The sequence below is a fragment of the Ascaphus truei genome, chromosome 5 (genome assembly GCF_040206685.1).
Source record: "Ascaphus truei isolate aAscTru1 chromosome 5, aAscTru1.hap1, whole genome shotgun sequence".
NCBI lineage: Eukaryota > Metazoa > Chordata > Amphibia > Anura > Ascaphidae > Ascaphus > Ascaphus truei.
In genome coordinates this window covers 9,809,576-9,823,837 of record NC_134487.1, presented here as the reverse complement: position 1 = coordinate 9,823,837, position 14,262 = coordinate 9,809,576, and the positions used below count along the sequence as shown (strand labels likewise).

The window sequence follows — 14,262 nt, the reverse complement described above, 5'->3', positions numbered from 1 at the left end:
AAACCCACACACCCACACCCCCACCCCCACACCCACAATAAATACAGGCGGTCCTCGGTTATCCAACGGAACCCGCTCTGGAAGTAGCGTTGGATAGTGACACCGCTGTAAAGCGAGTCCCATGTTAATCAGTGGCACTGAGCGTTGGGATAACGCATTCCGGCGTCAAAAAACAGCCCATAGGGCGGCATTGTAAAGCGTTGGATACGCCATTCGTTGTAAAGTGAAACGTTGGATATTGAGGACTTCCTGTACATTACAGATGTGGCTTGTGAAGGAAATGCTTTCCCCAGTGGTCCTTTCCTTCTTTCAGTACCACGAATATACAAGGCCGTACATTGCAGGCCTCCTTTAACCCGGCTGCCATTTCCTTCTACACAAGAGATAGGTTTGAGGCCCGCGTTATTAAACCTGAACCGGCCTGCAGCACGACCAGGTCTCTGTGCGCGTTTACGGGTTCGTTTCCAGCATGAACAATACATAACCGTGGCTTTTATTTGGAGAGAGCCGTTGTGGGGGTAAGTGCTAGGCGAGACCTCTCGGGGGTCCTCCTGCAGTGCGGGGGATAATGCACTCGGTGCTACGCGTGGTCCCGGCTGCTCTCCGTATACCCGGCACTGCCCGGCGCACGCGGCCTCTCCTGCTTACCTGCGTCATCTTGTCCACGGACACCGGGATGCCGTCGATGTTGAGGGGCGGCAGGTCGGAGTTGATATCCTGCAGGACGGGAGCGTGCTCAGCCAGGGCGGTCTCCAGATCCTCCAGGATCATGGTCTTGTACTTGCGGACCTGTGGGAGACAGCGGCACGGCAGCGGTAATCACAAGAGCGTGGCCGGCAGCCTCCCAGCGCTGGGTAACCGGGGAGCCCCGTGGGATAGCGCCACAGCTGCCGGCTAAATATATATACACATTGTTGTACCTCTCTGATGACAGACAGGTAAGAATGATGCAACCTCAAGCAACACCATCCAGTGGCAGAGCGCAGGGGGAGCTGGGAAATTATTAACCCTTCATATGACATACACCGGAAGCTCGCACTGGAGCTTGGAAATTATTAACCCTTCATATGACATACACCGGAAGCTCGCACTGGAGCTGGGAAATTATTAACCCTTCATATGACATACACCTGAAGCTGGCACTGCGCAGGCCGTGTGGAGCCGTTCCCCCGCATTCCCACTGCAGCCCAACAGGAAACCAACAAAAGTTTAACGCTCCCGCGTCACGGGGGCCAATAGGAAGCCTCCCTGGATGATGTCACGGCTTCCTATTGGCTCGCGGGACCTTGGAACAGCTGCAATCACGCGATCCCTGCTAGCCGAGCGGAGCGGTTATGGGCACCTACAACGGAGGCCGGTGAAACCGAGCGCTGCAGTGTCTCCTGGGATGTGATGTGAAACTGAGCGCTGCAGTGTCTCCTGGGATGTGACGTGAAACTGAGCGCTGCAGTGTCTCCTGGGATGTGATGTGAAACTGAGCGCTGCAGTGTCTCCTGGGATGTGATGTGAAACTGAGCGCTGCAGTGTCTCCTGGGATGTGATGTGAAACTGAGCGCTGCAGTGTCTCCTGGGATGTGATGTGAAACTGAGCGCTGCAGTGTCTCCTGGGATGTGATGTGAAACTGAGCGCTGCAGTGTCTCCTGGGATGTGATGTGAAACTGAGCGCTGCAGTGTCTCCTGGGATGTGACGTGAAACTGAGCGCTGCAGTGTCTCCTGGGATGTGACGTGAAACTGAGCGCTGCAGTGTCTCCTGGGACGTGAAACTGAGCACTGCAGTGTCTCCTGGGATGTGATGTGAAACTGAGCGCTGCAGTGTCTCCTGGGATGTGATGTGAAACTGAGCGCTGCAGTGTCTCCTGGGATGTGATGTGAAACTGAGCGCTGCAGTGTCTCCTGGGATGTGATGTGAAACTGAGCGCTGCAGTGTCTCCTGGGATGTGATGTGAAACTGAGCGCTGCAGTGTCTCCTGGGATGTGACGTGAAACTGAGCGCTGCAGTGTCTCCTGGGATGTGATGTGAAACTGAGCGCTGCAGTGTCTCCTGGGATGTGATGTGAAACTGAGCGCTGCAGTGTCTCCTGGGATGTGACGTGAAACTGAGCGCTGCAGTGTCTCCTGGGATGGGATGTGAAACTGAGCGCTGCAGTGTCTCCTGGGATGTGACGTGAAACTAAGCGCTGCAGTGTCTCCTGGGACGTGAAACTGAGCGCTGCAGTGTCTCCTGGGATGGGATGTGAAACTGAGCGCTGCAGTGTCTCCTGGGATGTGACATGAAACTGAGCGCTGCAGTGTCTCCTGGGACGTGACAGGCGCCGGTGACCTCTCCCGACTGGTTTGCCAGCACATTCATACCCAACATGTGTCTTCCCCGGAGAAGAAGACATTACAAATGTGATCTCTCTGGAACCAGAGGCCTCAGGGCGTGCGAGCGTGTCTCCCCAAACATTCAACTCGGAGAACCTGCCGATGAACTGAAAAGGACCCTCACCACGTTCTCCAGCGGCGCCGCTCCGAACACTTTGAAGACGGGGTTGGGCTTGGAAGGGGAGATGCACAAGACGATGGCCTGCTGCCCCACCCTGGTGGTGTACTCATCCAGGGTCGCCCGCAGCTTCCTAAAGTAAACAGACAGAAAGGACGTGGCGTCAGGACAGGAGGGTACGGAGGTGGCAGGAATCAGGGAGAGCGCGGGAGACAGGTGGATGAGACACAAGTGCATATCGGAAGCTCAAAGCCTGGCTAAAGATGGGACCACAACGCACTCAAGAATATAAACGCGTATTACGGGAGCTTGACAAAAGAAACGCCGGAATTCAACGGTAGCCTCATTCTATTCAAAAAGGCAGGAGGCGGCCGCCTGTGATGGGCAGTAATGGAGTACAGGTTTGTGCTGCACCAGAATAAGCAGAAGCCAGACGGATCAGTACCGAAATTCAATGCACCGTAGCACCTGATACTTCCAGGGTCATAAATGACATCACAAATCAAAGATGGCTGACTCCCGACATCCCCATACTAGCATTTCAGATTTCATGTTGAACCAACGTTTAAAATAAACCCTCAACTATAATTAAGAGGATGGGGACATTTGGACGAGTCATTTTAATGTCTGCAACAGCAACAGGCAGGGAATGTATTGTGCAGCTGGAAGTTTTGTATTACTGGGCCTCGGACTTCTTACTTACAGGATTACTGTGGGGGAACTCAGTCTTAGGTCAAATAGTAACATGTAGAAATGGGCAATCTTATCCTGGACCAGAACAAATAATGCACATTTGAGTCCAGCTTACAGGCAGCTGGGGGGGCGACTCCATAACTGCCAAGTAATAGATTACAAAGAGGTTGAAGAAAAATGTGGGAACAGGTGGAGGGGAAGGGAGAGGAGAGCAGGAGAAGTAATAACAAGGCAGGGTGTGGGAAGGGAGAGGAGCGCAGGAGAAGTAATAACAAGGCAGGGTGTGAGAAGGGAGAGGAGCGCAGGAGAAGTAATAACAAGGCAGGGTGTGGGAAGGGAGAGGAGCGCAGGAGAAGTAATAACAAGGCAGGGTGTGGGAAGGGAGAGGAGAGCAGGAGAAGTAATAACAAGGCAGGGTGTGGGAAGGGAGAGGAGAGCAGGAGAAGTAATAACAAGGCAGGGTGTGGGAAGGGAGAGGAGCGCAGGAGAAGTAATAACAAGGCAGGGTGTGGGAAGGGAGAGGAGCGCAGGAGAAATAATAACAAGGCAGGGTGTGGGAAGGGAGAGGAGCGCAGGGGAAGTAATAACAAGGCAGGGTGTGGGAAGGGAGAGGAGCGCAGGAGAGTAATAACAAGGCAGGGTGTGGGAAGGGAGAGGAGCGCAGGAGAGTAATAACAAGGCAGGGTGTGGGAAGGGAGAGGAGCGCAGGAGAAGTAATAACAAGGCAGGGTGTGGGAAGGGAGAGGAGCGCAGGAGAAGTAATAACAAGGCAGGGTGTGGGAAGGGAGAGGAGCGCAGGAGAAGTAATAACAAGGCAGGGTGTGGGAAGGGAGAGGAGCGCAGGAGAAGTAATAACAAGGCAGGGTGTGGGAAGGGAGAGGAGCGCAGGAGAAGTAATAACAAGGCAGGGTGTGGGAAGGGAGAGGAGCGCAGGAGAAGTAATAACAAGGCAGGGTGTGGGAAGGGAGAGGAGCGCAGGAGAGTAATAACAAGGCAGGGTGTGGGAAGGGAGAGGAGCGCAGGAGAAGTAATAACAAGGCAGGGTGTGGGAAGGGAGAGGAGCGCAGGAGAAGTAATAACAAGGCAGGGTGTGGGAAGGGAGAGGAGCGCAGGAGAAGTAATAACAAGGCAGGGTGTGGGAAGGGAGAGGAGCGCAGGGGAAGTAATAACAAGGCAGGGTGTGGGAAGGGAGAGGAGCGCAGGAGAAGTAATAACAAGGCAGGGTGTGGGAAGGGAGAGGAGAGCAGGGGAAGTAATAACAAGGCAGGGTGTGGGAAGGGAGAAGAGCGCAGGAGAGTAATAACAAGGCAGGGTGTGGGAAGGGAGAGGAGCGCAGGGGAAGTAATAACAAGGCAGGGTGTGGGAAGGGAGAGGAGCGCAGGAGAAGTAATAACAAGGCAGGGTGTGGGAAGGGAGAGGAGCGCAGGAGAGTAATAACAAGGCAGGGTGTGGGAAGGGAGAGGAGCGCAGGGGAAGTAATAACAAGGCAGGGTGTGGGAAGGGAGAGGAGCGCAGGGGAAGTAATAACAAGGCAGGGTGTGGGAAGGGAGAGGAGCGCAGGAGAAGTAATAGCAAGGCAGGGTGTGGGAAGGGAGAGGAGCGCAGGAGAAGTAATAACAAGGCAGGGTGTGGGAAGGGAGAAGAGCGCAGGAGAGTAATAACAAGGCAGGGTGTGGGAAGGGAGAGGAGCGCAGGAGAGTAATAACAAGGCAGGGTGTGGGAAGGGAGAGGAGCGCAGGAGAAGTAACAAGGCCGGGTGTGGGAAGGGAGAGGAGCGCAGGAGAAGTAATAACAAGGCAGGGTGTGGGAAGGGAGAGGAGCGCAGGAGAAGTAATAACAAGGCAGGGTGTGGGAAGGGAGAGGAGCGCAGGAGAAGTAATAACAAGGCAGGGTGTGGGAAGGGAGAGGAGAGCAGGGGAAGTAATAACAAGGCAGGGTGTGGGAAGGGAGAGGAGCGCAGGAGAAGTAATAACAAGGCAGGGTGTGGGAAGGGAGAGGAGCGCAGGAGAAGTAATAACAAGGCAGGGTGTGGGAAGGGAGAGGAGCGCAGGAGAAGTAATAACAAGGCAGGGTGTGGGAAGGGAGAGGAGCGCAGGAGAAGTAATAACAAGGCAGGGTGTGGGAAGGGAGAGGAGCGCAGGAGAAGTAACAAGGCAGGGTGTGGGAAGGGAGAGGAGAGCAGGAGAAGTAATAACAAGGCAGGGTGTGGGAAGGGAGAGGAGCGCAGGAGAAGTAATAACAAGGCAGGGTGTGGGAAGGGAGAGGAGCGCAGGAGAAGTAATAACAAGGCAGGGTGTGGGAAGGGAGAGGAGCGCAGGAGAAGTAATAACAAGGCAGGGTGTGGGAAGGGAGAGGAGCGCAGGAGAAGTAATAACAAGGCAGGGTGTGGGAAGGGAGAGGAGCGCAGGAGAAGTAATAACAAGGCAGGGTGTGGGAAGGGAGAGGAGCGCAGGAGAAGTAATAACAAGGCAGGGTGTGGGAAGGGAGAGGAGCGCAGGAGAGTAATAACAAGGCAGGGTGTGGGAAGGGAGAGGAGCGCAGGAGAAGTAATAACAAGGCAGGGTGTGGGAAGGGAGAGGAGCGCAGGAGAAGCAATAACAAGGCAGGGTGTGGGAAGGGAGAGGAGCGCAGGAGAAGCAATAACAAGGCAGGGTGTGGGAAGGGAGAGGAGCGCAGGAGAAGTAACAAGGCAGGGTGTGGGAAGGGAGAGGAGCGCAGGAGAGTAATAACAAGGCAGGGTGTGGGAAGGGAGAGGAGCGCAGGAGAGTAATAACAAGGCAGGGTGTGGGAAGGGAGAGGAGCGCAGGAGAAGTAATAACAAGGCAGGGTGTGGGAAGGGAGAGGAGCGCAGGAGAAGTAATAACAAGGCAGGGTGTGGGAAGGGAGAGGAGCGCAGGAGAAATAATAACAAGGCAGGGTGTGGGAAGGGAGAGGAGCGCAGGGGAAGTAATAACAAGGCAGGGTGTGGGAAGGGAGAGGAGCGCAGGAGAGTAATAACAAGGCAGGGTGTGGGAAGGGAGAGGAGCGCAGGAGAGTAATAACAAGGCAGGGTGTGGGAAGGGAGAGGAGCGCAGGAGAAGTAATAACAAGGCAGGGTGTGGGAAGGGAGAGGAGCGCAGGAGAAGTAATAACAAGGCAGGGTGTGGGAAGGGAGAGGAGCGCAGGAGAAGTAATAACAAGGCAGGGTGTGGGAAGGGAGAGGAGCGCAGGAGAAGTAATAACAAGGCAGGGTGTGGGAAGGGAGAGGAGCGCAGGAGAAGTAATAACAAGGCAGGGTGTGGGAAGGGAGAGGAGCGCAGGAGAAGTAATAACAAGGCAGGGTGTGGGAAGGGAGAGGAGCGCAGGAGAGTAATAACAAGGCAGGGTGTGGGAAGGGAGAGGAGCGCAGGAGAAGTAATAACAAGGCAGGGTGTGGGAAGGGAGAGGAGCGCAGGAGAAGTAATAACAAGGCAGGGTGTGGGAAGGGAGAGGAGCGCAGGAGAAGTAATAACAAGGCAGGGTGTGGGAAGGGAGAGGAGCGCAGGGGAAGTAATAACAAGGCAGGGTGTGGGAAGGGAGAGGAGCGCAGGAGAAGTAATAACAAGGCAGGGTGTGGGAAGGGAGAGGAGAGCAGGGGAAGTAATAACAAGGCAGGGTGTGGGAAGGGAGAAGAGCGCAGGAGAGTAATAACAAGGCAGGGTGTGGGAAGGGAGAGGAGCGCAGGGGAAGTAATAACAAGGCAGGGTGTGGGAAGGGAGAGGAGCGCAGGAGAAGTAATAACAAGGCAGGGTGTGGGAAGGGAGAGGAGCGCAGGAGAGTAATAACAAGGCAGGGTGTGGGAAGGGAGAGGAGCGCAGGGGAAGTAATAACAAGGCAGGGTGTGGGAAGGGAGAGGAGCGCAGGGGAAGTAATAACAAGGCAGGGTGTGGGAAGGGAGAGGAGCGCAGGGGAAGTAATAACAAGGCAGGGTGTGGGAAGGGAGAGGAGCGCAGGAGAAGTAATAACAAGGCAGGGTGTGGGAAGGGAGAAGAGCGCAGGAGAGTAATAACAAGGCAGGGTGTGGGAAGGGAGAGGAGCGCAGGAGAGTAATAACAAGGCAGGGTGTGGGAAGGGAGAGGAGCGCAGGAGAAGTAACAAGGCCGGGTGTGGGAAGGGAGAGGAGCGCAGGAGAAGTAATAACAAGGCAGGGTGTGGGAAGGGAGAGGAGCGCAGGAGAAGTAATAACAAGGCAGGGTGTGGGGAAGGGAGAGGAGCGCAGGAGAAGTAATAACAAGGCAGGGTGTGGGAAGGGAGAGGAGCGCAGGAGAAGTAATAACAAGGCAGGGTGTGGGAAGGGAGAGGAGAGCAGGGGAAGTAATAACAAGGCAGGGTGTGGGAAGGGAGAGGAGCGCAGGAGAAGTAATAACAAGGCAGGGTGTGGGAAGGGAGAGGAGCGCAGGAGAAGTAATAACAAGGCAGGGTGTGGGAAGGGAGAGGAGCGCAGGAGAAGTAATAACAAGGCAGGGTGTGGGAAGGGAGAGGAGCGCAGGAGAAGTAATAACAAGGCAGGGTGTGGGAAGGGAGAGGAGCGCAGGAGAAGTAACAAGGCAGGGTGTGGGAAGGGAGAGGAGAGCAGGAGAAGTAATAACAAGGCAGGGTGTGGGAAGGGAGAGGAGCGCAGGAGAAGTAATAACAAGGCAGGGTGTGGGAAGGGAGAGGAGCGCAGGAGAAGTAATAACAAGGCAGGGTGTGGGAAGGGAGAGGAGCGCAGGGGATGTAATAACAAGGCAGGGTGTGGGAAGGGAGAGGAGCGCAGGAGAAGTAATAACAAGGCAGGGTGTGGGAAGGGAGAGGAGCGCAGGAGAAGTAATAACAAGGCAGGGTGTGGGAAGGGAGAGGAGCGCAGGAGAAGTAATAACAAGGCAGGGTGTGGGAAGGGAGAGGAGCGCAGGAGAAGTAATAACAAGGCAGGGTGTGGGAAGGGAGAGGAGCGCAGGAGAAGTAATAACAAGGCAGGGTGTGGGAAGGGAGAGGAGCGCAGGAGAAGTAATAACAAGGCAGGGTGTGGGAAGGGAGAGGAGCGCAGGAGAGTAATAACAAGGCAGGGTGTGGGAAGGGAGAGGAGCGCAGGAGAAGTAATAACAAGGCAGGGTGTGGGAAGGGAGAGGAGCGCAGGAGAAGCAATAACAAGGCAGGGTGTGGGAAGGGAGAGGAGCGCAGGAGAAGCAATAACAAGGCAGGGTGTGGGAAGGGAGAGGAGCGCAGGAGAAGTAACAAGGCAGGGTGTGGGAAGGGAGAGGAGCGCAGGAGAGTAATAACAAGGCAGGGTGTGGGAAGGGAGAGGAGCGCAGGAGAGTAATAACAAGGCAGGGTGTGGGAAGGGAGAGGAGCGCAGGAGAAGTAATAACAAGGCAGGGTGTGGGAAGGGAGAGGAGCGCAGGAGAAGTAATAACAAGGCAGGGTGTGGGAAGGGAGAGGAGAGCAGCAGAAGTAATAACAAGGCAGGGTGTGGGAAGGGAGAGGAGCGCAGGAGAAGTAATAACAAGGCAGGGAGTGGGAAGGGAGAGGAGCGCAGGAGAATAACAAGGCAGGGTGTGGGAAGGGAGAGGAGCGCAGGAGAATAACAAGGCAGGGTGTGGGAAGGGAGAGGAGCGCAGGAGAGTAATAACAAGGCAGGGTGTGGGAAGGGAGAGGAGCGCAGGAGAGTAATAACAAGGCAGGGTGTGGGAAGGGAGAGGAGCGCAGGAGAAGTAATAACAAGGCAGGGTGTGGGAAGGGAGAGGAGCGCAGGAGAAGTAATAACAAGGCAGGGTGTGGGAATGGAGAGGAGCGCAGGAGAAGTAATAACAAGGCAGGGTGTGGGAAGGGAGAGGAGCGCAGGAGAAGTAATAACAAGGCAGGGTGTGGGAAGGGAGAGGAGCGCAGGAGAAGTAATAACAAGGCAGGGTGTGGGAAGGGAGAGGAGCGCAGGAGAAGTAATAACAAGGCAGGGTGTGGGAAGGGAGAGGAGCGCAGGAGAAGTAATAACAAGGCAGGGTGTGGGAAGGGAGAGGAGCGCAGGGGAAGTAATAACAAGGCAGGGTGTGGGAAGGGAGAGGAGCGCAGGAGAAGTAATAACAAGGCAGGGTGTGGGAAGGGAGAGGAGCGCAGGAGAGTAATAACAAGGCAGGGTGTGGGAAGGGAGAGGAGCGCAGGAGAGTAATAACAAGGCAGGGTGTGGGAAGGGAGAGGAGCGCAGGAGAAGTAATAACAAGGCAGGGTGTGGGAAGGGAGAGGAGCGCAGGAGAAGTAATAACAAGGCAGGGTGTGGGAAGGGAGAGGAGCGCAGGAGAGTAATAACAAGGCAGGGTGTGGGAAGGGAGAGGAGCGCAGGAGAAGTAATAACAAGGCAGGGTGTGGGAAGGGAGAGGAGCGCAGGAGAAGTAATAACAAGGCAGGGTGTGGGAAGGGAGAGGAGCGCAGGGGAAGTAATAACAAGGCAGGGTGTGGGAAGGGAGAGGAGCGCAGGGGAAGTAATAACAAGGCAGGGTGTGGGAAGGGAGAGGAGCGCAGGAGAAGTAATAACAAGGCAGGGTGTGGGAAGGGAGAGGAGCGCAGGAGAAGTAATAACAAGGCAGGGTGTGGGAAGGGAGAGGAGCGCAGGGGATGTAATAACAAGGCAGGGTGTGGGAAGGGAGAGGAGCGCAGGAGAAGTAATAACAAGGCAGGGTGTGGGAAGGGAGAGGAGCGCAGGGGAAGTAATAACAAGGCAGGGTGTGGGAAGGGAGAGGAGCGCAGGAGAAGTAATAACAAGGCAGGGTGTGGGAAGGGAGAGGAGCGCAGGAGAAGTAATAACAAGGCAGGGTGTGGGAAGGGAGAGGAGCGCAGGAGAAGTAATAACAAGGCAGGGTGTGGGAAGGGAGAGGAGCGCAGGAGAAGTAATAACAAGGCAGGGTGTGGGAAGGGAGAGGAGCGCAGGAGAAGTAATAACAAGGCAGGGTGTGGGAAGGGAGAGGAGCGCAGGAGAGTAATAACAAGGCAGGGTGTGGGAAGGGAGAGGAGCGCAGGGGAAGTAATAACAAGGCAGGGTGTGGGAAGGGAGAGGAGCGCAGGAGAAGTAATAACAAGGCAGGGTGTGGGAAGGGAGAGGAGCGCAGGAGAAGTAATAACAAGGCAGGGTGTGGGAAGGGAGAGGAGCGCAGGAGAAGTAATAACAAGGCAGGGTGTGGGAAGGGAGAGGAGCGCAGGAGAAGCAATAACAAGGCAGGGTGTGGGAAGGGAGAGGAGCGCAGGAGAAGCAATAACAAGGCAGGGTGTGGGAAGGGAGAGGAGCGCAGGAGAAGTAACAAGGCAGGGTGTGGGAAGGGAGAGGAGCGCAGGAGAAGTAACAAGGCAGGGTGTGGGAAGGGAGAGGAGCGCAGGAAAAGTAACAAGGCAGGGTGTGGGAAGGGAGAGGAGCGCAGGAAAAGTAACAAGGCAGGGTGTGGGAAGGGAGAGGAGCGCAGGAAAAGTAACAAGGCAGGGTGTGGGAAGGGAGAGGAGCGCAGGAGAAGTAACAAGGCAGGGTGTGGGAAGAGTCAGGGAAACAGAGGAAAAGGAAGGTGAATGGGAGACTGCGACTGCAATGTTGCTCTAGGCTAAAATAAACTGATAGAGCGGTGGTTGCCTGTCCGCAAAGGCCACCAACAGGTCAAGTTTTCAGGATATCCCTGCTTCAGCACAGGTGGCTCAGTGACCGATTGAGCCACCAGAGCTGAAGCAGGGATATCCTGACCTGTTTGTGGTCCTTGCGGCATGGTGTTGCCCCTCTGTAGAGCATCGGTACACACAACCCCGGGCGCTACTCCAGCTTCTGGAGACGGTACGGTCCCACTGGCTCAGAAATAGCTGCATTGTACACCTGTGATCTGAGTATGGAGCACCATTGTACAAGAATATGATGTGTAATTAAATATTGTAGTGCTGAGAGAGACGAGGGGGGAGAGAGAGGGAGAGAGATAGACACAAGGGGGGAGACGAGGGGGGGAGGGGAAAGACGAGAGGGAGTAAGACGAGAGCGAGAGAGACGAGAGCGAGAGAGACGAGAGCGAGAGAGACGAGAGCGCGATACAGACACAAGTGGGGTGACGAGGGGGGGGAAGAGAGACGAGAGACGAGAGACGAGAGAGGAGAGACGAGATGAGAGCGAGAGGAGAGACGAGAGCGAGAGGAGAGACGAGAGCGAGAGGAGAGACGAGAGCCGAGAGGAGAGCCGAGAGGAGAGCCGAGAGCAGGAGACGAGAGGAGAGACGAGAGGAGAGCCGAGAGCGAGAGACGAGAGCGAGAGACGAGAGCGAGTGGAGAGACGAGAGCGAGAGGAAGAGACGAGAGGAAGAGACGAGAGCGAGAGGAAGAGACGAGAGCGAGAGGAAGAGACGAGAGCGAGAGGAGAGACGAGAGGAAAAGGAGAGACGAGAGCGAGAGACAGAGACCAGAGACAGGAAGATAAGGAGAGAAAGATCTCTATTTGGTATTGTTTAGGTGACCCTTGTGGTGAGTGACTGGGGTCACACACTATTATAATTTGTTTTATACTTCGGGGTGTGCGGTTTATAACTAGAGTAGATTGTATTCTAGTACTGCACAGTGCCCCCGAGAGGCAGAGATCTCCCACTCCCGGCTACACGCTCGCTCTGAATGGGCTGCCTCATGCTTTAGAAAGGTCTTCCAGTCTGATGAGACTCACAGGAGGTAAAGATCATTTCCCCCCCCCCTCCCGGTTCCCCCATCAGTGCCACGACATTCACACACATCCGGCAGCCCTATAGGAAGCCACATCTTACGGTTCTCCTTACATGGGAATATGGAAGCCAGATACCCGGGGGGGCGTGCCACTGCTCTTAGCGCTGAGGGAGTGTGAGAAAGAGAGAGTGCGTGTGTTACACCACCGGTTACATCAGCTCTCTCTAAGCAAGACTCCCACCGCTTATTACTTGGGTACGCCCCAAAAGATATATATAGGGGGTAGGGAAAGGACTAGAGGGGCCAGGCATACACTAACATTAGGGGGGCAGTAAAAGAGGCATTAGCCCCCGAAATACGGCATCGGACACCCGTGAACCAAGTCTCCGCCGGTGTTCTGTCGCAGAGGGACCTTACACCGCTGCCTTCTCCAATAAGGGAAGTATGGGGAAGGAGTTCTAGGGGAAGGGGTTAGGAGAGGGGTTCTAGGGGAAGGGGTTAGGAGAGGGGTTCTAGGGGAAGGGGTTAGGAGAGGGGTTCTAGGGGAAGGGGTTAGGAGAGGGGTTCTAGGGGAAGGGGTTAGGAGAGGGGTTCTAGGGGAAGGGGTTAGGAGAGGGGTTCTAGGGGAAGGGGTTACGAGAGGGGTTCTAGGGGAAGGGGTTACGAGAGGGGTTCTAGGGGAAGGGGTTACGAGAGGGGTTCTAGGGGAAGGGGTTAGGAGAGGGGTTCTAGGGGAATGGGTTAGGAGAGGGGTTCTAGGGGAAGGGGTTAGGAGAGGGGTTCTAGGGGAAGGGGTTAGGAGAGGGGTTCTAGGGGAAGGGGTTCTAGGGGAAGGGGTTAGGAGAGGGGTTCTAGGGGAAGGGGTTAGGAGAGGGGTTCCAGGGGAAGGGGTTAGGATAGGGGTTCCAGGGGAAGGGGTCAGGATAGGGGTTCTAGGGGAAGGTGTTAGGATAAAGGTTCTAGGGGAAGGGGTTAGGAGAGGGGTTTTAGGGGAAGGGGTTAGGAGAGGGGTTTTAGGGGAAGGGGTTAGGAGAGGGGTTCTAGGGGAAGGGGTTAGGAGAGGGGTTCTAGGGGAAAGGGTTAGGAGAGGGGTTCTAGGGGAAGGGGTTAGGAGAGGGGTTCTAGGGGAAGGGGTTAGGAGAGGGGTTCCAGGGGAAGGGGTTAGGAGAGGGGTTCCAGGGGAAGGGGTTAGGATAGGGGTTCCAGGGGAAGGGGTCAGGATAGGGGTTCCAGGGGAAGGTGTTAGGATAAAGGTTCTAGGGGAAGGGGTTAGGAGAGGGGTTTTAGGGGAAGGGGTTAGGAGAGGGGTTCTAGGGGAAGGGGTTAGGAGAGTGGTTCTAGGGGAAGGGGTTAGGAGAGTGGTTCTAGGGGAAGGGGTTAGGAGAGGGGTTCTAGGGGAAGGGGTTAGGAGAGGGGTTCTAGGGGAAGGGGTTAGGAGAGGGGTTCTAGGGGAAGGGGTTAGGAGAGGGGTTCTAGGGGAAGGGGTTAGGAGAGGGGTTCTAGGGGAAGGGGTTAGGAGAGGGGTTCTAGGGGAAGGGGTTAGGAGAGGGGTCCTAGGGGAAGGGGTTAGGAGAGGGGTCCTAGGGGAAGGGGTTAGGAGAGGGGTCCTAGGGGAAGGGGTTAGGAGAGGGGTCCTAGGGGAAGGGGTTAGGAGAGGGGTCCTAGGGGAAGGGGTTAGGAGAGGGGTCCTAGGGGAAGGGGTTAGGAGAGGGGTTCCAGGGGAAGGGGTTAGGACAGGGGTTCTAGGGGAAGGGGTTAGGATAGGGGTTCTAGGGCAAGGGGTTAGGATAAAGGTTCTAGGGCAAGGGGTTAGGATAGGGGTTCTAGGGGAAAGGGTTAGGATAGGGGTTCTAGGGGAAGGGGTTAGGTTTGGGGTTCTAGGGGAAGGGGTTAGGACAGGGGTTCTAGGGGAAGGGGTTAGGATAGGGGTTCTAGGGCAAGGGGTTAGGATAAAGGTTCTAGGGCAAGGGGTTAGGATAGGGGTTAGGACAGGGGTTCTAGGGGAAGGGGTTAGGATAGGGGTTCTAGGGGAAGGGGTTAGGATAGGGGTTCTAGGGGAAGGGGTTAGGATAAAGGTTCTAGGGGAAGGGTTAGGATAGGGGTTCTAGGGGAAGGGGTTAGGATAAAGGTTCTAGGGGAAGGGGTTAGGAGAGGAGTTCTAGGGGAAAGGGTTAGGATAGGGGTTCTAGGGGAAAGGGTTAGGATAGGGGTTCTAGGGGAAGGGGTTAGGTTTGGGGTTCTAGGGGAAGGGGTTAGGATAGGGGTTCTAGGGGAAAGGGTTAGGATAGGGGTTCTAGGGGAAGGGGTTAGGTTTGGGGTTCTAGGGGAAGGGGTTAGGATAGGGGTTCTAGGGGAAGGGGTTAGGATAAAGGTTCTAGGGGAAGGGGTTAGGATAGGGGTTCTAGGGGAAAGGGTTAGGATAGGGGT

At 55.5% G+C, this 14,262-nt stretch overlaps 1 protein-coding gene across 4 annotated transcripts in view; it reads right to left on the bottom strand.

Annotated features, from left to right (window-relative positions):
- Positions 1-14,262, bottom strand: part of NRF1 (nuclear respiratory factor 1) — a 73,688-nt gene that overhangs the window by 34,226 nt on the left and 25,200 nt on the right. For 3 of the 4 annotated variants that reach the window (XM_075599338.1, XM_075599335.1, XM_075599336.1), the window contains exons 4-6: positions 11,949-11,999; positions 2,491-2,617; positions 649-789 (exon numbers count right to left, since the gene is read on the bottom strand). In XM_075599338.1, coding sequence (XP_075455453.1) covers positions 649-789; positions 2,491-2,617; positions 11,949-11,999 — 319 coding nt within the window. The remainder of the gene's footprint in view (positions 1-648; positions 790-2,490; positions 2,618-11,948; positions 12,000-14,262) is intronic. The other variant, XM_075599337.1, reaches the window with a different exon arrangement.